This window comes from Macaca thibetana, chromosome 9 (genome assembly GCF_024542745.1).
Source record: "Macaca thibetana thibetana isolate TM-01 chromosome 9, ASM2454274v1, whole genome shotgun sequence".
NCBI lineage: Eukaryota > Metazoa > Chordata > Mammalia > Primates > Cercopithecidae > Macaca > Macaca thibetana.
In genome coordinates this window covers 56,079,549-56,103,081 of record NC_065586.1, presented here as the reverse complement: position 1 = coordinate 56,103,081, position 23,533 = coordinate 56,079,549, and the positions used below count along the sequence as shown (strand labels likewise).

Genomic DNA, 23,533 nt, shown 5'->3' with positions numbered 1-23,533 from the left:
CCAGAGCTGCTCAGCACTCTTGGAAGGTGTCTGGGTTTGGGGAGGCTTGAGGGCTGCTCTACCCATGCTCCAGAAAAGGATTTGTTCTCCACCCCCTGACCCGTCTGCCTCCATACGAGCCCATTTCCTCCATGACATGGTGACCGGGCTCATACACACAATAACAAAAATAATAATAACCATGCTTATCAAGCACTAACCATGTCAGAGGCACTGTTCTAAACATTGTACATGCATTAACTCATTAAGAGGCAGGGACTACTATTGTCCCCGTTTTGCAGATGAGGAAACTGAGGTATGAGACAGTGAAGCAACTCGCCCAGAGTAAAAGCCAAGCCCCTGAGATAGACGGAGCTGGGAGTCAGGAGTCTGCAGAGGCTGGGCTCCCAACTGCCCAGCTGCACCACACACAGAAGCTCCTTCCCAAGATGGGTGTCCCAGGGAGAGAGGCAATGCAAGAGCTGGAGTGAGTTTTGAGGCTGCTGTGGGCTCCACCTATCCTCCTTGTTGGTTCCAATCAAGTGAGAATGAGACACAAGCAGCCAGACGGAGATCAAAAAGGAGTAGGAGCTCTAGTTCAGATCACGATGCACTGACAAAGGGGCAGGGCTCCTCACTCCCAGGCCCCAAAAGAGAGACCGAAGCAGAGAGGACAGAGACAAGGCAGGACTGGCAGAGGGAGGCCCTCCTGGCTGCTGACTGCACAGAGGCTGCAAGTGCTCTGCTTGCTTACCAGGCCCCCACTGACCTGTGCTACGCTCAGTTCTGTATACTAGGGAACACCAATCAATGTCGGTGGATCGCACAGGTGGATGAATGGACATAGACGGATGGACAGACAGACAATGGGATGGAAGGCCAAAGCAGGCACCCACATGCACCTAGAAACAAGAGGAGAAGGAAAAAAGGCATGCCAGCACTTGCCATCAGAGCCCAGAGGGCCTGGGAGCCAGAGATGAGTGGCCAGGATCAAGTGGGCTGTCCCTGGACCAGGAGGCTCTTCCTCACTCCGGAGCCAGCTGAGGGTTGATTTCTGAAACTTTCCTTCATTTTCACAGCAGCCCTGGGGAGGGCAGAGGAGCCAACACACCAGCTAGTAAAATTAACAGCTGCTCTTTACAGGGCGTGCCGGAGAGCCCAGCACATGGCGCGAGGCCTGCAGACCAGCAGCTGCTGCGAGCTGAGGTGCCTGGCCTGCAGACCCTGATCAGGGGTCCTCTTGGGGGTAAGGCTTAGACTCGGAGCTGCCGGCAGGGCCTGGGGTGTGGGGGCTGCTGAAGCAGTGGGCAGGTGGATGGAGAGACTCAAGGAATGATGCTGCTACAAAATTCTCTGACACATTCTCCTGACCTTGCAAACTGGAAATCCCTATGTTCACCCCAGCTAGGAATCTGCTATGGAACTTGGGGATCCACCTGGCTCTGGCCTCTCCATCTCTAATGCAGTACTTAGTTGAGCTTGGGGAAGTTAATGTAGACATGTCCCCATGAGAAGGGGACAGATGTTACATCTTATCTATTACCTATGTCATAGGTAACTTATGGAGCAAGTCCTGTAGGCCACTTAAAGAGGAATATTGACAGGCATACAGGGAGTGGCAATTGTTTCTTTACAGGGACAGATGGTAATTATTTTAGGCTGGTGGGTGTTCTGGACTCCGGATACTACTCAACTCTGCCTTTGTAGCTTGTTACGGAAGCAGCCACAGACGATACGTAAATGAGTGAGCATGGCTGTATTCCAATGAAACTTTGTTTATGGACACTGAAATTTGAATTTCATATAGTTTCACATGTCACAAAATATACTTATTTTGATTTTTAAAAAATAACCATTAAGGCCAGGTACGGTGGCTCACATCTGTAAATCCCAGCACTTTGGGAGGTCAAGGTGAGAGGATCGCCTGGGCCCAGGGGTTCAAGACCAGCCTAGGCAACACAACAGAACCCCATCAGTACAAAAAATTTTTAAAAAACATAGCAGGTCATGGTGGCATGCATCTGTAATCCCAGCTACTCAGGGAGGCTGAGGCAGAAGGATCACTTGAGCCCAAGAGTTTGAGGCTGCAGGGAGCTATGACTGCACCAATACACTCCAGCCTGAGCAATCAAGTGAAACCTTGTCTCTAAAAAAAAAATTAAAAAATGTAAAAACCATTCTTAGCTTATGAACCACACAAAAGAGGCAGTGAGCCAGACTGTCCCACAGGCTATAACTAACTGATCCCTGGGCTAATTAAATGTTTCCCAAAGTGAGTGCTATGTGATGCCCACAGGTATTACATGGGGAAAGGATTCCGCAGTGAAATGAAAATGGGAAATGCTGGGCAAAACAGAGCCTTTCCGCTTTCTGACTGCAGGACTTCTGTAAGTATTTATATGTTGATATGCACTGGCAATCTCAAGGAGGGGGATGAGAAATGAAGTCTGTCCAAGTTCCCAGGGAACCATTTTTATCCGAGAACAATTCGTCGGTCTAGTGTTCTGTGGAACCTAATTAAAGCAATGAGGATAAAGTCTAACCAACTGTCAGCAACAGCACCATGAAATGCAATCCTGCTGCTCTTTGAATATTTCTAGTAACAGGCAGCTCACTACCTGTCAGGGGAGACTGCTCAATTCAATTACTTCTCTGACTTATGTTTTCCCATCTGGATAAATGATGTTGAGTCACAAATAACAAATCTAGTGCAAATCTAGTGTATCTTTCATTGGATAAAGACAAAATTTCATATTTAATAATAAAAAGAGAAGGTATCTTCTTTGACTTTTTGACTGATACCCATAATGTGATTTCGGTATCTAAGCATGGGATGAAACACAGAACCATTATTAAGTCCTGGAAGGAAATTATCATATGATTCCTTTAAACAGAAGCCTCCCTTAGGAGTGTTAAAACAATGCAAATAAAACTCCAACTGATTCCCAATAGCAGAGAGAAGGACATATCTATCCACTATGGGGCATTCTTACTAAAAGTACAGCCCTGTGAAACCGCTAGTCTTTTTGTTACACAAGGAATTGGCCAATGATGTAAGAATTTTACATAGACTTGCCAAAAATATAATAAAAGCTGGGGCATAGATGAGAGGGGAGAGAGGGAGGGAGAGAGAGAGAGAGAGAGAGAGAGAGAGAGAGTGTGTGAATTTGCCACCAGGCACCACTGAGAAAGAAAAGTAGAGGATACTGATGGGAAATGTCACAAGCTCCATAGGGCACCTAATAGTAGTGAATGCAATGAATGTGATATATTTGATTATGTGTGTGCCCATGTGTACTCCCACTGGGTTCAACCAGTCTAATTTCATGTGCAAACAGCACCCCAGTGAACGTACATCTATTTAACTCTATTAAACCAATAGGATTATTCCTATTTGAAAGGCATATTTGACACATATTTTCTTTCAGGCCTTTGGAGACAAAGATGAAATGGTTCAGGCTATGTATATAACGTTAATGTAAAATGCCACACATGCAGCATATTTAGGGGGATAAATATTTTTCTTTCTTCTTACATCGATAAATCATCCTGTATACATTCAAGCAAGTAGCATATACTTTCAGTTCATAGAATTAGCTGTGTAAGCTTCCTAGAGCAATACACAAATGTAACAGCATAGGACTATGGGGAAAGTAACTACAAAGAGTGATTCTAAGGGCTCTCTCTAGCTTTGCTCAGGAGCTGGTAGCTATTTTGGCAAGACCAGTCTTTGAAGAGACATACAAAACATTGAATCTGTCAGGGGGTTGAGGTAAAGTTCAGGCAGTGTAGATGTCGCTCCCACGTTGAGATGAGGCTGTCTTTGGCCACAGGACATAGTTTCCCTAGGGAGACAGTTGCTGTGAGATCAACATGGAAATGAATATGAACATGCAGAAACCAAGTGATGATGTGGATAGTGAGAGTATGTACATGTGCCTGTATTTACATTTATGTGTTTATCACTGAGTCTGTAACGCTCCCCCTTACAAAGAGTGTGACACTCTTGCTACTCGACCTTAGAGAATCTCTTCGCCTCCAGCCCCAGCCTTTCAATTTCTTTATGTATAAAACAAGGGGATAAATTAGACTGAGTCAGCAAACTATGGTGTGTGAAACAAATCTGGCTCACCACCTGTTTCTTTTTTTAAAACGTTGTATTGACATATAATAGTGTACATATTTTAGGGGGGTGCATGTAATATTTTGTATAACGATTAGATCAGGGTAACAGACAACCATCACCTCAAACATTTATCTTTGTGTTGGAAACATTCTAATTCTTTTCTTACTATTTTGAGATGTACAGTAAATTACTGTTAACTATAATCTCCCTATTGTACTATCACATGCTGGAACTTATTCCTTCTAGTCAACTGTTTTTTCTACCCTCTATTTCTATAAATACAGTTTATTTGTATATATGTAAGGGGTACAAGTGCAGTTTTGTTACATGGATATTTTGCACAGTGGTGAAGTCTGGGCTTTAGTGTAACCATCATCCAAACAGTGTGCATTGCATCCATTAAATAATTTCTCATCACTCACCGCCACCTGCCACCCTTCCATCATTCTGAGTCTCCATTGACTACTATTCCACTCTCTGTCTATGTGTACACACTGTTTAGCTCCCACTTATTCATGAGAACATGTGGTATTTGACTTTGTTTCTGAGTTGTTCCACTTAAGATAATGGTCTCTAGTTCCATCCATGTTGCTGCAAAAGACATGATTTCAATCTTTTTTTATGGCCGAATAGTATTTTATTGTGTAAGTTTATGTATATATAAATGTTATATATATACACATATATAATGTGATATATACGTGTGTGTATATATATGTGTGTGTGTATATATATATACACACACACACAAATGTTTTCTTTATTTAATCATCCATTGATAGACCCTTAGGTTGATTCCATAGCTTTGCTATTGTGAGTAGTGTTGTGATAAACACAGGAGTTCAGGTATCTTTTTTATATAATGATTTATTTTCCTGTAGGTAGGTACCAATTAGTGGAAATGCTGGATCAAATGGAAGTTCTGTTTTTAGTTCTTTGAGAAATTTCTGTACTCTTTTTCATACAGGTTGTATTAATTTACATTTCCACATAAGTGATCCCTTTTCTCCACATCCTCACCAACATCCGTTATTTTTTGTCTTTTCAATAATAGCCATTCTGGCCGGGATGAGATGATATCTAATTGTGGTTTTAATTTGCATGTCTCTGATGATTAGAGATGTTGAGTATTTTTTTCATATGCTTGTTGGCCGTTCGTATGTCTTCTTTTGAAAAATGACTATTCATATCTTTTGCCCACTTTTAAATGTCATTTGGTGATTTTTGTTGTTGAGTTTTTTAAGTTCCTCGTGAATTCTGGACATCAGGCCCTTGTTGAATGCATTGTTTACAAATATTTTCTCCCATTCTATAAAGTTTTATTGGAACAAAGTCACACCAAGGCTGTTTGTGGCTGCTTTCAAACTACTGAGGCAGGGTTGAGTCATGGAGGCCACATGGTCTGCAAGCCTAGAATATTTACTATTTGGCCTTTTACAGAAAAACTTACCAATCCTGAACTTGACTATCCCTATTGATTTTGGCTTATGATTCTATACAGTACAACCAAACTATACTAAAGCCTACTCCATGTTTCTTGCCCTCTTTATTCAGAAACCACCTTATTCTTAGAAGGATTTAATTTACCTGACAAAAATGTATGTACCTGACATAACTGCATACATGTAAATTTCAAATAGGAGTAAGAAAAGTAGGGCAAAGGGAAAATGAGAGGAGAGATGACAAAGACAAGCCAGGGCAGGGGTGCAAAGACACAGAGCGCAAACCTGAGCCGCTCTGTATTTTCCATAAGCCACCGACTTGGCTCTGAGCAGCCACCACTGAGAGACATGATCCCTTTCTCGATTTAGCATGTTCATTGGATGTTCACCAGGAAAACCACAACCATCTCTGGAGCAAAACACTATTTATCCCATGAGTCTGTGCATAAAGCGGGTAACGTGAGATGCAGTGAACAAAGTCCTCAACGACACCCAAATGGTTGAGAGAAATCCTAACGACATTGACTGCTATATCCAAATTTCCCTCCACGTGAGCCAATTCCAAATCCCACAGTGGAATTTATCAGCACTTCTTCCAGTACGTTTCAAATTTTTTTTTAAAAAAAGCAAACATATATGACTTTTATAATCAGAAAATAAACATTTGTTTAATTAAGAAAAAAACTAAAGGAAGCAGTACCCTTGACAGCCTGGCATTGACTTTAATGTAGAAGCCCTCAGCCATGTGCTCCAAAAGAAGGCTCTGTCCAGTCCTGCTGTTTTTGGCCAGTTGAGCCTAGGTGCCAGGGTGAGAGAGGAGGCAAAGACAGGCTATTCTGAGATCTGGAGCCTTGGGGTCAAGGAATTTTTATCATGTGGATAATCAGGCTCCAGGCGTTGACTATAAAAAGCACTGGTGAATGGCAATTATCATTTGTCATTTCTCAAACTGAGCTCTGCATCCTTAAATCTAGTTTATCAATATACATAATTCACACCTGGATCTCTGTTGCTCACTGCTTTATGCCCAGTGCCTCGAACAGTGCCAGGTACACATGAGCAGTAAACACTTAGCGAATAACGGATGTGCTCGTCTGGGAGATCCTACAGATATTCTGAGGTTGTATTGGCAAATTCTTCCCCAGCTGGACCTTATTCATGATGTCCCAGCTTCGAGATTCTCACCTGTGACAATTAGACAGGTGAGATAGTGGCCCAGATGAGGAGGCCAAGCTCCTGAGCGTGCATCAAGGAAAACAAATTAAAAATTGAAAAGGGAAACTGAATAGCCAGCTGTCTGGTCTTGCTTTGGTCCCATTGTTGCAGAGATAAACATTTGGACGGCTCAAGGCAAACACAGCTTTGGGTTCTGAACAGGCAGTACTGCTTTCTCTTGCCCGCCATTACTTAATTGTGAAATCTGTTCTTTGTTCAATGCAGGGACCTGCCTGCTCCTAAAGGGCAGGCCTATTCTCAGGATACCGCCTGGAGCTCTGAGATGCCTGCTCTCTGTGCAGCGGGTCCCACTTGCTCGGCATGGCCCCGGCAGCCTGGGCAGGATTTTCTCAAGGAGACCTTCAGAGAGCAGCTGGCACCTTGGGCAGGCTCAGGCAGAGAGGCCTGAGTGGACCATGCTTCTACATGCAAATGTTAAAACAAGCAGGCCAAGCATCCTCAGGACCAAATTGGCTAAAAGACGGTAATGTCAAAATGTCACAGCCAAAGTGACAGCTGGCAGTGGCTTAGAAAAGAAAAGGCATTATCTTCGACTGGGAAGGAATGACACAAAAGGAGCACCAGCCTGGGAGACAGGGAGCTGGCAGGTACTAGCCTGGCTCTGTCACTCAAAGCTGAATGTTTTTAGACAAATAATTGCCCTTGCTCTATCTTGATTTTCTCAACTGTAAAACAGAAATGAATTCACCAATCAGATTGGCCTGTTTTCTTGTAATGAACCCCTGCCATACAACAGCAATAAGGAGATATGGAAAAAATACGACATCGTCCTTCCCCTACAAACTGATCATAACATATAAGGCTAGGACAGTGCCTGGCTCACAAGAGGCGTTCAACAGTGTGATTGCCAGGAGAGTATCAAGGTGGCCACTGGGTGTGCTTGGCCCTGTGAGTTCCAATTCCACAATATCACCTGCATGGACTACCTGCATCTTCTGCTTGGTGTCAGTGCAGACCGTGCCTCACCAGGACCACAGCAGGAATCTGCTCCCTTGCCATCACTAAAACAGTAGCTCGCTGCCCTAACTTGTCCTATAGCCTCCAAGCTCCAGCCTCACCCATTCAGTCTCTATTTGTCCCCCAGCTCTCTCTGCACAACACCCCTGCCTCAAAAATTCTTTTTTTTTTTTTTTTTTTTTTTTTTTTTTTTTTGAGATGAAGTCTCGCTCTGTCGCCTAGGCTGGAGTACAGTGGTGTGATCTTGGCTCACTGCAAGCTCCTCCTCCTGGGTCCGCACCATTCTCCTGCCTCAGTCTCCGGAGTAGCTGGGACTACAGGCACCCGCCACCATGCCCAGCTAATTTTTTATGTTTTTAGTAAAGACGGGGGTTCACCGTGTTAGCCAGGATGGTCTCAATCTCCCGACCTCGTGATCCACCCACCTCGGCCTCTCAAAGTGCTGTGATTACAGCCGTGAGCCACTGCGCCCGGCCCAAAAATTCTGTAGCATGGCCTTTAAAGCCCCACCAGGCTGTCTCCAGGACACTTCCCCAGACTTTGGGGTCTGCACCCCCTATTCCCCAGAGCACCAGGCTCCTTCTCTGCTTTTCCTGCTCCTCACTTTGAGGGCTTTCCTCTCCTTTGATTCTCAAGATCCTAACTCACACTTAAAAGCTCACTGCAAATGCATTCTGTCTTATTAGGCATTCTTCACAAATTCCAGCCCACCTAGGGGTCATTTTCTTGTGTTTAAGTTTGGATATGTTTTTATTTTTGATATCTTCCCACCATAAAGCAGTTCATCTTGAAATGGGAGTTTTAGTTCAAAGGCTTTCCTCCCTATGAAGGCTTTTCTGATCAGCCCTACTTTCCCCTACAGCCCCTCCCCACACCCCACATGTGCACACCGTGTTTGTACTCATAGCACTTATCCTCCATGCATCCCTTCGATAGCGTCCATACAGGGTGCAATAGAGTCAGAATCCTTCCTTGTTTTCTCCAGAGCTGAAACAAATATGCTTGGCCCAGAATTAGTGTTCAGTAACTCTTGGCAATGATGATGAAGAAAATTAGACCTGTCTATAATGGCCACATGGAAGGAACAAGTGTCACATTTGTGCAACCAAACAGTCTACTGCTCCCCATTCACTATCACCACCATACATATAGAATACACTACCTCCATTTTGTCCCCATGAATACCCAGACTCAGAATTCAACCTCTCTAAGTTTTCAATGCAGAATCCACTCCTCTTTAAGCATGAAAGAGCAATGGAGACTTCATTGAAGAGGCAGGAGGAGAGATAGAGGTGCTGTTACACAGCGCAGCCAACAGCGAGGCACCTCCAAGTCCCCACTAGACACTGTCCCTCCTGGGTCACACCAGACTGAATTGTCTCCTTCTCTGCCTTCCTCCAAGCAGCCACTGACCTCACCGGTTTCTCTCTCCTCCTCCAAAACTCCAACTTTAAATGTCCCCTCTTTCCATTTTGCCATCAATTGACATCAGCCATGGTTTCATATCCAGACTCTTCAGCACACAGCTCACAGCAGATCCCTCGGTGAACAGAACCTGTCCTTCTTGAAGGCTGTGTGGCCAGCACCTTTCCTTACTCAAGCACCACGTTCATTCTCTCACTCCTTCCCGCAAAAGTGTGTGTGATATTGATCCCACACATAACACTGAGTTCTCCCCAAGAAGCATTCTGAGAAGTGAAATTCTCACCACCTCCCTCCATCTACAATCACCTCCTCGCTGAGTTTTTGCCATGAGACTCAGAGATAATGACTGTTTTCCAGTGCCCCTGCCTGGTCTTTGAGCCACCCAGGTCTCAGGATGTCCCTACTCCTTCCATCTATGAGCAAAATGACTCTTGACTGAGCCCTAGCTTCAAGCCAGGACAGGTGCCCCAAACAAAGCAGCTTCCAGAATCACAATGAGAAATCACTCCAAATGCAACATTCTTCTCACGGAAACTCCTGACCCAGAGCAGACCCAAGAAAGAAAGCCACAGGGCAGGGCTTTCCCAGAGCATGGGCCTGGCTATGGTGACCAATTCATCCCTGTTTGCCCAGGACTTTCCCAGTTTTTGCACTGAAAGACTCATGTCTCATGTACCCCTCAGTCTCAGGCAAACTGGGATGGTTGGTCACTATAAGCCTGTCCCAGTAATGATCCTTGACAAAAACCAAGGGCTCATGAGGTCAGCCAGTGAAACCAAGCTTCATGTAAGCAGATCAGAGAGACACTGGAAATGCACAGAGAAGGGGCAGAATCAGCCCTGGTTGCAGGTGGGCCTAGGAGACAACTTCATCAGAAAAGGGCACACAAGTGAGCTCCGGGTACAAGGGCCAGGCAGCCTCAGGTGGGCTGCTGATGCACCCACCATCAGGATGACCGATTTCCACCATGCACAGGGCCCAGCTCACACATTGCAGAAAATTAGGAAACTGCTCCAAGAGGGGGTCCCTACGGGCTACCACAGGACAAGAAGAACATCCCCTGAAGGCCACCAAACACACACACACACTCACTCAGCACTCCTTGGGATCCCCGCATTTGTAACCCTTCCATAAGTTTCTGGTATGTCTTCTTAACCCTCTTCTCCTCTCCAAGATGATGGAGGGTGTGTGTGTGTGTGTGGGTGTGTGCTTATTAGCAGAGGAAATGTGCTACATCCTCCCAACAACCCTTCTCCTCTGCAAATCCCACTCCCTGCAAATCCCCCCACAAACCACTGTACACGAGGAGGAACCCAGCCTCTCCTCTATGACCACGCGGGAGCACTTGCTGCTCACCCCCACCTCCCAATAGCCAGCCTCCTGCAGAAGACCCTGGGGAACATCATGTCTCATAAGCAAAGCCATCTTGGCCCAGAGAGAAAGGCCTTCTAGTGTGAGAAGTGGGTGGAAACTCACCAGGACTCTGCCAGTCAGTGTCTGGGCGGATATCATCACCCCCGCCCAGTCCTTCACGGAGGTCATCCAGCCGACCTCGGCGGCCACTGCCTCCTCTTTTTCATCCACTGGTTTCAGAGTGCCATCCGCCTGGCTTGAGCCATTGTTAATCTTCTGGGCCTCCTGGCAACAAAGAGAGCAAGAGTTGAGACATAGGGAACAACAGAATTTAAATAACATGCCCTGCCCATAAAGAGCCAGAGCCCCAAGGGGTCCCCAGCTGAGGTGGAAACTGGCTTAAAGGTACAGGAGTATAGCAAAAGGGATAAATTATGCCTTTGAATTTTTTAAAGTCTTTATTTTAAAAAGAATATTTTCTTTATTTCCTCTTAAAATATCTTAGTGAAACAAAGAAGGATGGTATTATTTTACTTTATTTTATTTTGTTTTTTGAGATGAAGTCTCACTCTGTCACCCAAGCTGGAGTGCAGTGGCACGATCTCAGCTCTCTGCAACCTCCACCCACCACGTGCAAGCAATTCTCATGCCTCAGCCTCCTGAGTAGCTGGGATTACAGGCAAGCGCCACCACGCTCAGCTAATTGTTGTATTTTTAGTAGAGACGGGGTTTCACCATGTTGGCCAGGCTGTTCTTGAACTCCTGACCTCAAGTGATCTGCCCACCTCAGCTTCCCAAATTTCTGGTCTCCTGCCATTTTAAAGGGAAAAAAAAAATACCAAAGCAAGAGGAAAGGCAACCTGTCTAAGATTTGGGCATGCTGAGGAGGGAGGAGAAAAGTGTGGGAGATGTCCTGTGGTCTTTGCCTACCTAACCTCTCTGCGCCTTTTCACAGCAGCACCCCCACTTTCCTTTAGGAAAATTATTATCTCTTCCTGTCAGTCTATGTGGTTCAAAGGGGACAGATGGCCTGCCATTGGCTCCAACAGTAGAGTCCTTTCTACCCCCTGACAACAGCAATTGGGCCATGAATAATCACATGATCCATGTCAAGCCAATAAGACTCAAGCATGGAACATTTGCAGGAAAGAATAGGAAAAGTCATCCTTCTCTGAGAATGAAGCCACCACAGAGAAAAGTAAAAGTAATAGACTATTGATGTCATCATTTGAACACCCGGATCCAGCTGTGCCTGAAATCCACACCAGAGCCTTTCAGTGGCTTAAAATGTGCTTGAGGAAACAAGGCTGATCTCATCAGATAACTGAGCCCCACATAGTGACCTAAATTGTAAACCTTTGCACACAGTGAGTGTTCTGCCTAGAATACTCTTCTCCCACAGAGACTTATGGCCTGCTCCCTTAAGTCTTTGCTCAAATATCTCCTTTTCAAGGAAGTCTTCCCTGGCCACCTGTTTAAATTTGCAACACTTTCTTTCCAATAGCACTTTTCTGCTTTATTTTTCTCCATAGCACTTAAAACCTCTAATATACTTAATAATTCATTTTAATTCATTTACTTCTTTCACTTACTGTCTGCCTCCCCCACTGCTGCATCCTTGGTGCCCAATCCTTGGTGAGCACAGAGTTGGCTCAATAACCATGAATGAATGACTAGAAAGGGCTATGAGTATCAGCCCCTCATTGGCTACAGAGGCTAGGTTTAGTGTTGCCAGATAAAATACGGGATACCCAGTAAAATTTAAATTTCAGATAAACAACAAATAACTTTTTAGTGTAAGTATATTCCAAATACTAACTGAGACATACTTATACTAAAACCTTACTCATTATTTATCTAACAATGTACATTTAACTGGACCCCAACACAAACACCCACTGCAATTATTACTGCAGATGAAGATGTTTAAAAAGATGCCAGCAAATTATGTTCATCATTTAAAACTCTGGAATTAATTCCCAAGGCAAAGTCACACTGGGGATCATTGTGATTTGGAATAAGGGGAAGAACCAAAGACAGAGGTGAAAGGTGAAAAGCTTTGTCTGCAGTGACAAAGGGGGCGAGCCAGAGGGAGGTCAGGCACATGGGAGGCAGGTGGGGAGGGCACACTGGTGAGCCATCCTCTTGGGGACTTGGCCATGGCAGGCAGGGAGCTGCTCCCAATTCCCCCTTCTCTCCCTCTGGCTGCCTGTGGCTCAGGGAAGGGAAGCTGGGGAAGAGAGAAGCCAGACCTGCAGCCCTGGATGCTAATATTTTCTTTCCAAATGTGTTAAGCTCCACGGAGATAGAATGATCCAAGATAAGACCTGGGAGGGGGAGGCCACAGGGCAGATGTATTTGGGGGCTGCCCACTGACATGTGTGGGACCTGCTGCCCAAGCCTCCCAGGCCAGCCTCAGATAGGATCTGTTAGGTCTTGCCCTGGTCCTTGAGCCTCTGTCCTGTGAGACTCTGAACAGGAGGGTATTTAGGAGGAGGGGGAGGCCCTGATACAGGAGCAGCCATGGCAACTGAAGGTGTAGATTCAGGGAAAAAATCCAGCTCTCCCACCGCTGTGGAACCTCCTCCATAAGATGGGGACAGTACTGCCAGCCCCTCAGGCATTGTCAGGATTAAACAGTGCCCAACAGCACAAAATACAGGTTCAAGCAATGATCCCAGCACCCCTTGCTTCATCTCATGCCACTGACACCATAAAGCAATGGTTCTCACAAATGAGCAGGCATCGTAAGCACACCAGAGGGCTTGTTGAAACACAGTGTGCCGGGCCCATCCCAGAATCTACATTTTAAACAAGATGTCAGGCACTGCTGATGCTGCTGGCCTTGGGAGCCCACTTTTGGGACCACAGCTCCTGACCACCCTGGTATGGCTCAGTGACTGCTGAAATGAGACACGGATCTTCACCCCCAGCTCTCTCCTGGCCTCCTCCTTCACCCAGGGACAGAACCACCTGCTTGTTTCAATACTGGACATTGGTGGAGGGGTGGGGAAAAGAGGAGGACAGGGAGATGGTCCTCACATCTGAGGCTCTAGTGTTTCCTTTTGAGTCATGCCTCCCAGGATGTTTCTGAACTGATCCCTGGCCACCACGTGGGGACCTGGAAGGCTAGTTCCCTGCTTCTCAGTCCTGGGGGCCCAAGTTCCAGAGCCCCTTGGTAGACCCTGGAGAGGAGAAATCAACGTGAAAAAGGCTGGGAGGCAGGGGGCCCTCCAGTCACAGTGGTTAACTGCATCAGTAATTCACAGCACAAGAGGTATGTGGCAGATAATGCTATTTCGCCAGCCCTCTTACCTATTGTTTTACAAGGCATTCATTATTTTAATTACTTTATGATAGGCAAGGAAAAACACAGACTAAAGGGAGATAATGCCCTTGTTATTATTTGCTTACACTAGATGTTGTGAGCTTAATTACCATGTGTGGGAAGCAGGACTGGGAGGAGTGATGGGGGAGCTATTTAAAGCCTGATGCCTGCTGGCCAGGCTAGCCACCAGCCTAGCCACAGATCTTGTGCCTGGAGGAAGAGGCCCCTCTCTCCACCACTGACTTCACTGTGGCCAAAGCACCCCTTATGGGGAGCAGGCATTATAACTCCATGTTCCAAAGAAAAAGGAGCAGAGAAGGTTCAGTAGCCTTGCTGGGAACATGCAGGGGCAGAGTCCACTATAAGAGTGTTGGTCACCATTGAACAAGCCAGAACTAGGTGCCAGCACCTAAGAATTAAGTGTTCTCTATGCATTATCTTGCTTAAACCTTATAATACATCCAACAGGCAAGTGAAATTATTTCCATTTTACAGACAGGGTGACTAAGAGCTGGTATTTCTCAGAAAAAGGCGCAGAGCCTGAGAGCTCAGGCTGGAAGCAGAGAGCCCACCTGGGCTTGTACCTGCTCCAGAACTTCCAAGCTGATGACTGTGGCCCATCAACCCTTGAGCCTCAGCCTCCTCCGTGTAAGATGGGGACAAACGTGCCACCTCATTAAGGTGGTGGGGAAGCTGAAGCTTGGCACAGTCCTGGGCACACAGCGGTTATGGCTGCCCTGATGAAGCACCCACTGATGGGGCTGGGGCCTCTAAGGGTAATCCGTTGAAGCTGCACTGCTTTCATCAACCAGTGGCCCTGGGAGGCACACTGGCCAGAGTGAACCTTTAATAAATAATCACAGAATTGAGGATAAGGGAGTGCAGGTTCTAACACTGTTATCCTCCAATGAGTAAGCAGCCCCTAGAAGGTAAGGTGCTGTGACTCCTGCAGAGCTTCTAGTAGGTGCTGTGTGACCATCACCCAGGACAGCTGGGGCAGGGGTTCCCACACAGGGTGGACCCTAGACCGAGTGACATCTCAGATCCCTTCTGACTTGAAGCCCCATTAGATCAACCTCCCATTTTTAAGATGAGGAGGCTGAGGACCAGGGAGAGGCTGCCTCCTGAGTCCCAGCATTCTGCTCTTGCTCCTGTCCCCACAGGACATTGCCTCACAGGGGAAAAAATGGTTTGTTCCAAATGGTAAAGGGGATATCCAGCCACACCCAAACCTTCCACCTCTCACTGCAGAGGACCCAGTCCTTATGCAGGAAGCAGTTCTGAGTAGGGGCAGCCTGATGTCAGTCAGGAAATCACTGTGTGTGTGCATGTGTGTGTGCATGTGTGTGTGCTCACACCCGTGTGTGTACATGTGTGTGTATGCATATGTGTGAGTGTGTGCTTGTGCTCACACATGCATGCGTGTGTGCATATGTGTGTGTGTGTGTGCTCACACATGTGTGTGTGCATGTGTGAGCATGTGCGTGTGCTCACATATGCGTGTGTGCATATGTGTGTGTGTTTAAGGGAGAGAAACCCCACTGGCTGCAGCCTCCAGCTACCCCAGCTTCAGGAGGACAGGCCACCAGATCTTCTGAAATGGAAGAAAAGATGCCTTGGGAAAAGAGAAGAACATTGAGGGAAGGACAGGGAGAAAAATGAGAGGTGGGGCCATCGGGTGGGAAGGCCATCTCAAAAAGAGGAGGTCCTGCAGGAGCCCTCCCCCTGCCCTTGGCCACTCCCTGAGAAAGGTGTTTGGCCTTGCACTGGAGGCCACTCTGTTGATCTGCCTCCAACCCTGCCCTGTCTCCCCACCAGAGCCTTGTGTAAAGCAGGCCACAGCTGCCTCTCAGTGGCAACAGTGACATCTAATCTCAATGCCCACATCAGAGGGTGGGGAGGGATTCAGAGCAAGAGTGCAGGCACAGGAGGCAGGGAATGCCAGAAAGCAGAGTGGCCGCAGTCCCCTCCTGACATCCACCCTACCAGGCAACCTCTCACAGGGCTGTGCCCAGCCTTACACCCTCACCCCTTTCTATGCCTTCTCCCCATTCCCTTTAGTGGTGTTCCCTATGATGACTTTCTGTTGACATGGCCACAGAGGGCCTCACCCTTCCTATGTCACCTGGGGCCAAGGGCCCGACTAGACCCCATCACCTAGTGCTCAAGATACAAACCTCATCTGTTGGGTCTGGGCATTTCCCGCTGAATCACAAGATCAAAGACCAAAGCTTGAGAAGGGACCTTAGCAATTCCTGAGGATCCCCACCGCCACCCAACTACCACGCATGCAGTGTACAGATGAGAAAACTGAGGCCTGGAGGGAAAGCCACAAGCTCAGGGCCACCCAGCCCAGCCAGGTGGCCACCGGGCCAGGAAGCAAGCCCCAGCTGCTCTGTTTATCTTATCTCTTGTTGTCTCCTGGATAAGACAATTGCTCCAAATCTAGCCCAAGTGACACAGTCACTCTGCTGCTCCATCCTGGAACCTGGAGTTCAGGGTGTTCCTAGGACTGGCAGAAGGCTCCACCTGGCCTGGTACTGAGTTCAGGTATGAGGGTCACGACAAGGACCGATCCTGCTTGCCTTCAAAGGGCCCAGCCTTCCCCAGCCATGACAGCTGCTCTGGTCTAGCACAGGAGAGCAAGCTTGTGCTAATCCTAGGACCCCACAGCCCCGACCCTCAGATTTGGCTGTCTCTGTCTCTCGTCCTTGCTGAATTAGACCCAGTATACTGGGACTTTCAGGTCTGTGGTGTGGCAAGAAGAGCTATGAAAATCAAAAGATACTCTAGACCAAGTCCAGCTTTTCTGGGTGGCCTCCAGCACATTATGTCATTCCTCAAACCCTCCATATTCTCTTCTATGAACAGGGATGAGTCCTGCCTTGTCACTCTGCCTGATTCTTGCAGGAGCCCTAATCTGGTAATAGAGCACGGCCTTTCTGAAAGCAATGTTTTACAAAGGGCAGGCAAGTGGAGTCACTGTCCTCTGGTTCTGGGCAGGAAGCAGGGCTGCTCTGGAGAAAGAAGTCCCTGTGCCACAAAGCCAGAGGCCTCGCAGAACGCAGGGCTCAACACTCAGATTCCTACCAAGCTGCAACTTGCAAGGCAGGGCCCCCGTTGTCACTCTGCACCCCAACAGGATGTCTAATTGCCAAGTCTCAACAGGTGACCTGCCATGCTGGGCACACCCTCCCTGACAGTGTGAGCTGCTGCCACACCTGCTCTCACCCGATTGGACTCTCTCACCCCAAGGCACACTCCTGACACCTGTCAAGCTGTCAAGCTGAACCAGGCACCAAGGTCACTGCAGGCACCACACCTGCTGGACGACTGCGTCAGGCGTGAGAAGCTGGCTGGGCCTGCCTTGAGGGGATCCCAGGCCCCTCCCTGCTGCCTGCGAAGGTCCGAGCCCTGAAGTTCCAAGTCTGCCTCGGGTTTAACTACATGTCAGTTTTTCGGACACTGGTTCCTCACCCAGGATCTGGGAAATCGTTTAGGCAAAGACCATCTGGGAAGAAAAATACTTCTTCAAAAATGTAACTGAAATCATGTCATTGTTGTACTCGACACCCTCCTATGGCTTCTTGGCCCATTCAGAGGACAAGCGACAGTCTTCACACCCAATCAGCCCCACTCATGTCCTGCGAGTCTGCCGCTTACTAGCTCCATTCCAGACGCAATGGCCTCCTCGTGCTGCCAGGACATTCCAGACCCAGTCCTGTCTCAGGGCCGTCTGTGCTGGCCTCTGCCTCTGCTCTAGAGATCCCCGTGGCTGCACCCTCATTTCTGTCGAGTTTTGGTTTGCATCCTCACCTTGTCCGTGAGCTCTTCCCTGACCACCCTACTGGAAATGACACTTCACCGCATCCCAACCTCTCCCTGTCTGTGCTCTCTTCTCCAGAGTAAGCCACCTGCTTCCTTTACTTCATCATTGTGTACTGTCTGCAAGCTGCATGAGGGAAAGAGTTTTTGTCTGTTTCTTTTTGTTTTGTTTTGTTTTGTTTTGTTTTAGACAGAGTCTTGCTCTGTCACCCAGGCTGGAGTGTAATGGCGTGATCTCAGTTCACTGCAACCTCTGCCTCCTGGGTTCAAGCAATTCTCCTGCCTCAGCCTCCTGAGTAGCTAGGATCACAGGCATGTGCCACCACACCCGTTTAGTTTTTGCATTTTTAGTAGAGATGGGGTTTCACCATGTCTGTTTCATTTATGGCTGTATCTTCAACAGTGAATCCCTGTGAGCTCAGAGTAAGCACCTGACACATCTTGGTGGGTGGGAGGGAAGGGAGGGTGGGAAGGAGGAGAGGAGGGAGGACAGCTACAGCAAATGGAAAGTCAGTTCTTACCATGCGCAATCTGGAATAGACAATATTACTAATAAATAGTACTACTAATAACAATTATACGATTGACTAATGTTTTTTAGCATGATCATAGTAACTCTATGAGGTTGGAATTAATGTCCTCCATTGACAGATGAGAGGTTAAGTAGCTGGCCCAGGAAGACACAGTGCGAATTTAAATCCAGCTGTCTGATGCCAAAAAGGGATGTGTACCCGTCCTGCTGTCCTCCCGGGAACAGTGTGAGGAGCAGATGGGAGAATGCATATACAAGGATTATCGGCTGCTGCATAGTGCCCACGAAAGGTTTATTAACATGAAGAGCACTCGATTCATCCCACTTCTGGGTACTGCTTGTACCATCGCAACCCTTCTCCCAGGGCCCTGTGCCTATGGAGGGCAGTTCCATCAAGGACAGAGAAACACAGTTCCTTTCTCTGCCAAGAACCTGCCCAGAACCATAAATCACCCTTCATGGAGCAGAGCATCACATCGGAAATGAGCGTGGCCAAGCTGACGGGCTGTGAAGCCCTCCTGCTAAGAGCCATGGTTCTCTATGCAGACGCTGCTGAAGGAAGATTTGGCTTCCTCCCTCGCCAGGCGTATCCTTGGAGTCTGCCCAGCGGTCTCCAGCGCTAAGAGGCCGAGCTCTGCAGGGCCTGACGCACCTGAGTGGGAGGTAGCGTTCTGACAGGGAACAGGGGAGATCAGGTTAGCACAAAACCATCTCCCCTAGCCCTTTTGGGACCAGAGTAGGGGTCGGGAAGCCCCTCTCATCCCTGGAAGCTGGATGTTCTGCCCAGCTCCCTGGTACCATGGGATAGTCCCAGGATGCTTGACCCCCAGAGGGCTATGGGAGAAGGAAGGGCCTCATGCCTCACAGCCCCTTTGTCCTCAAATTTTCCTGGTCAACATCAGAAGGCCTTTTCCCCTGAGCCTGCATTGATGGACTGTGCTCTGAGTTACTCATTCCATCTGCCAGGAGCCCCACCCCACCCTCTCCCTGGCCGCTCCATTGCCCGGTCCCGTCTCATCTGTTGAAACTGACCCGGCAGCCCCACATGCAGCTGTCCTCAGCTGGGCACAATGCAGAAGGGCTCCTTCTCTCCTGCCAGAGGATGGGGGCAGGAGGAAGCCTTCTGGACCAGAAGCTATGAAGCCAGGAACAGGCTGTGTGGCCTGGGCCAGCCACCGAACCTCTCTGAGAAGAGTCCCTATCTGGGAGATGAGAGGGGGTGGTGAGTTAAATCCACAGTTTTCTGTACCTTGAAGCCCAGTATTGTGAGGTGCCCCGGCGGGGGGCTGGTTACCAAGGGAAGGCAAAGGAGGCAGGGCCCTGGACCCCATGGAAATAAAAGTGTCTCTGTATTGAGCAGTTTCACCTATTATGGTTCTGTGCTAGACAGCATCTGAGTGAAGGGATTTTCTGGGGGGAAACTTTAGAAATCCCCTGAGTAAAAATCCACAGGCTCATGTTAGCATTTTTTTTTTTTTTTTTTCGAAAAGGAGTCTCACTCTGTTGCCCAGGTTGGAGTACAGTAGCATGATCTCAGCTCACTGCAATTTCTGCCTCCCAGGTTCAAGTGTTTCTTGTGCCTCAGCCTCCCTAGTAGCTGGGATTACAGGCATGTGTCATCATGCCTGACTAATTTTTGTATTTTCAGTGCAGACAGGGTTTCACCATGTTGTCCAGGCTGGTCTCAAACTTCTGACCTCAAGTGATCAAACCCACCTCGGCCTCCCAAAGTGCTAGGATTTACAGGAGTGAGCCACCTCGCCCAGCCCCATGTTAGGTTTTTAAAAAATGCTTTATTTCATGACAATAACTATGACATCCTGTGACACAGTGTGGCCTAAGATCCAGAAGTGTCTGAACCTCAATACCTTAGGAAGCCCTAGGGCTGCTGGTCCCTCCCCACAGGCTGCTGTCCTCTCCTTCGCCTCAGGTTTTCACCAGCCCCCAGTGCTGGGGCTGGGTCTTCCATGTCCCCCCTCCCACACCAAACACAAAGGAAATCCACCCAGCAACCTCTTTAACCTCCTGGGTGGGTGTCCCAGCCACGGGCATCCTCCCAGGTACCAATAATCCCGCATATTAGGGTATTAGGCAGATTACCCAAAGCAGCTCAAGCAAATCAAGCATAGCCTGGGCACCACCAGCTGGGGTTTTCATGGCAAGAGTTCTGCAAAGGGAGAGGATGGAGGAGGTGGTTACTCTGAGACTCAAAGGCCAGAGAAATAGGGCAGCAGGGGACCCAGGTCTTTCCTGGAGCTGGTGTCAGGAGTGGTAGAGTTCACTTCTACCCCTGGGAAGTTCCATAGTCCAAGCTCTCCCTGGCTGCCATCACTTCTCCCCCTCTGCGCCCCGGAGACCCTGCACCAGCAGGGCTTAAGACATTTGCACTGATGAATTCACCTAGCAGCTACTGTGTTTGCTAACTGTGGGCTGCACCTTTAGGGAAGGCACACACTGTCCACAGGTTCAGGCAACAGGAACTTAAAAAGAAGCTGGAACTAACCGACTGCTCTGAGCTGTCAGAAAGCCCGGTGAGTCTACTGGGTGTCTTGGCTGGACCTATATACAGTGCTCCACCATCAAGGCATTTTTAGCCATTGCTTTCTGGGTGCACTGTCCAGATTCTCGCTCTTAGAAGCACCCCTGCGCTGGGTGTGAACAATTACTTGAACAATCTTTGCAAGTCTTCATGGCAGAAAAAGGCCAGGAAATCTTTAACAAGTCCTTACCATCTTATACCTCAAGTTTCCTTGTCTCAAATGCAGACGGCCATGTAAATGCTCCCCAAGGTCTGTCCAGCTCTAAACTGCCCGACCTGGAGGCCTGGATCATTAAGTCCTTTGCTTTGCACGCACTGTCTCAACTCTGTAACCCTGGGCAAGTCAATGGGGCATCATTTCCCTCCCCTGGGAATTGCTGCAGGAGGACAGGTTCCTTTTCAGCCCTTCTCAGAGCCAGGTTCAAAGCTGCTCTCCCATCGCCTGAGGACCAAGGGGGTCAACTGGCCCTCAGGAGATCACTGATCCCCTCTTGCATCTACTGTGTTCTGTCCTTGGTGATTTTACACCAACTTAATCTTCACAAAAAGCCTGCAAGATAGGAATGTTTTTTTTTTTTTTTTTTTTTTTGAGACAGAGTCTCGCTCTGTCACCCAGGATGAGGTGCTGGGGTGCAGTGATGCGATCTCGGCTCACTGCAGCCTCTGCCTCCCGTGTTCAAGAGATTCTCCTCCTCAGCCTCCTAAGTAGCTGGGATTACAGGCACCCACCAACGTGCTCAGCTAATTTTTTGTTGTTGTTGTATTTTCTAGTAAGACGGGGTTTCAACACGTTGGATAGGCTGGTCTGGAACTCCTGACCTCAAGTGATCTGCCCACCTCAGCCTCCCAAGGTGCTGGGATGGCAGGTGTAAGCCACCATGCCTGGCCACAAGGTAGGAATGTCATGAGGCTCAGAGAGGTTGGATAATTTTCCAAGATTGCCCATCTTGTAAGTGGCAGAGCTGAAATTTCAATCTAGTCCATTCGAAGTCTGAAGGCCATATTTTTCTTTCTATTCCACACTGTCTTGGGATAGGTCCAATGTACAAGAACGGAGATGGAATCTCCGTATAAAATTCTGTTTACTACTACTACTGAAACAACCATCTCACAACCTATGGCTCCTAAATAAGAAAATCCTGTAGTACAGACATCTAAATTCACTTATAATCCGCTATGTATGGACAGAGAGTTGGAGAAATGGGCTAGGGGAGGGGGATCCCACCTGGGAATACAATGGCCCATTAGACATTAGATATGTTCTCAAATGGCCACATATGCTGCCTAAAATTAGTAAGGCAGCCTCCAAACTTTCAGGGCTAATACATACATCCTAGCCAATACGCCATATTTGTAAAATAACAATCTCCTCCTTCAAATAGCTTAATAAAATGGGAAAATATATATGACAGTCCAGAATCCACTATCAGAGCCATAGAGACTTTGAACTGGATTAGTAGAGTCCTCAGCCAGGATGACCCTGGCCAGGTCCAAGACAGCCTGCTGTCCATCAGAGACTCGGAGACAGCTGCCAGTCTGCAGGGCAGCCCATCCTGCCCCAGAAGCTCAGCTCAAGACCTGCCCAGACAAGAAAACTGTGGCAGGGGCCCAGCAGGAAGGCAAAAATTACATTTATTTCTCCTCAGTGCAGACTGGGATATACATAACCAAGACACGCAGGAAATCCCAAACTCTCATATTCATCAAAAAAGGCAGAAATCTTCATGCCAAGTTAACTTTTACCAGAGGGAGCCCATTGCCATTCTGTAGACCAAGAGGAGGATCCAGCCCCCAAAGAGCCTCATGCTTCACAGCAAAGGCTCCTACAGGTGGCTCACAGGTGCTCTGTTCCCATGGGTCCTGCATGGCCACAGGGCAGTGCTGCCCTTGATGCAGTATGGAATGAAAAGCCTCAGTACGGCGCACTGTGTGTGGCAGTGGAAGACGACTGATGACGGGCCTCTCCCGGGAAGAACTGTCCTTTCCTTTGACATTATGTCGTCACTCCTTTGTTGGGTATTAACATGTCCTTTTAATGAAATGACAATGGTGGCAGAGCTGGCATCTGACAGTTTCTTTTTCATGTTTTTGCTTGTCAAAATAAAAAGCTGGTGGCCTTGTGATATTCTGTTTTGTAAAAATTCATTGATTATCCCACAAAAAGTCTGGGAACCCCTCCCCTAGTCCAAATGCCTCATTCTACAGGCAGGAAATTTAAGGCCCCAATATTCCACACTCATAGTGGCCAGGTCCCCCTCCAAAAATACGGCTTTCAGACTTCAGGGACCCAGGGTATGTCTGTCATGCTAGCCAGAGACAGCCTTGGGGCCAGGAAAGGTAGGGTCTGAGGGATGGAGGCACGGTCTCTTAGGGATGGAGGAGCTCTGCAAGCCGCTGGCCCACACAACAGGGGAAAGGGGAAGGCAAGTATTTTCAGAGCTCGGGGCCATACCAACCGCCCAAGCTCCTGGCATCTGATGTCCTCACTACCACTACTGTAGGAAATGCACAGAACTATAACAACCTTCCTGGAAACACTACAAGTATTACTGTGGCCCCAAGCCACCACCCAAGGGGCAACTGGGAAGAAAGAATTCACCCGCAGATAGCAGATAGGATGCATTTTTTATGGTTGAATACTCCCTTTGGAGTCAACAGAGGACTCCAAGCAATTTGGAGTAAAAAGATGAGTAACCTGAGAGCAAAGTCACAGCCCAGTGCCCCACATGGAAGGGAACATGGTCATCCCCTTCGCAGCTGTTCTTTGCTTCCCACCACTACTGTCTTCATC

The 23,533-nt window shown here is 47.9% G+C and overlaps 1 protein-coding gene across 24 annotated transcripts in view; it reads right to left on the bottom strand.

The window, feature by feature from the left end:
• The window catches only part of KCNMA1 (potassium calcium-activated channel subfamily M alpha 1), a 762,662-nt gene that overhangs the window by 522,349 nt on the left and 216,780 nt on the right, over positions 1 to 23,533 (bottom strand). For all 24 annotated transcript variants that reach the window (XM_050803364.1, XM_050803365.1, XM_050803369.1 and 21 more), the window contains exon 2: positions 10,642 to 10,803. In XM_050803364.1, coding sequence (XP_050659321.1) covers positions 10,642 to 10,803 — 162 coding nt within the window. The remainder of the gene's footprint in view (positions 1 to 10,641; positions 10,804 to 23,533) is intronic.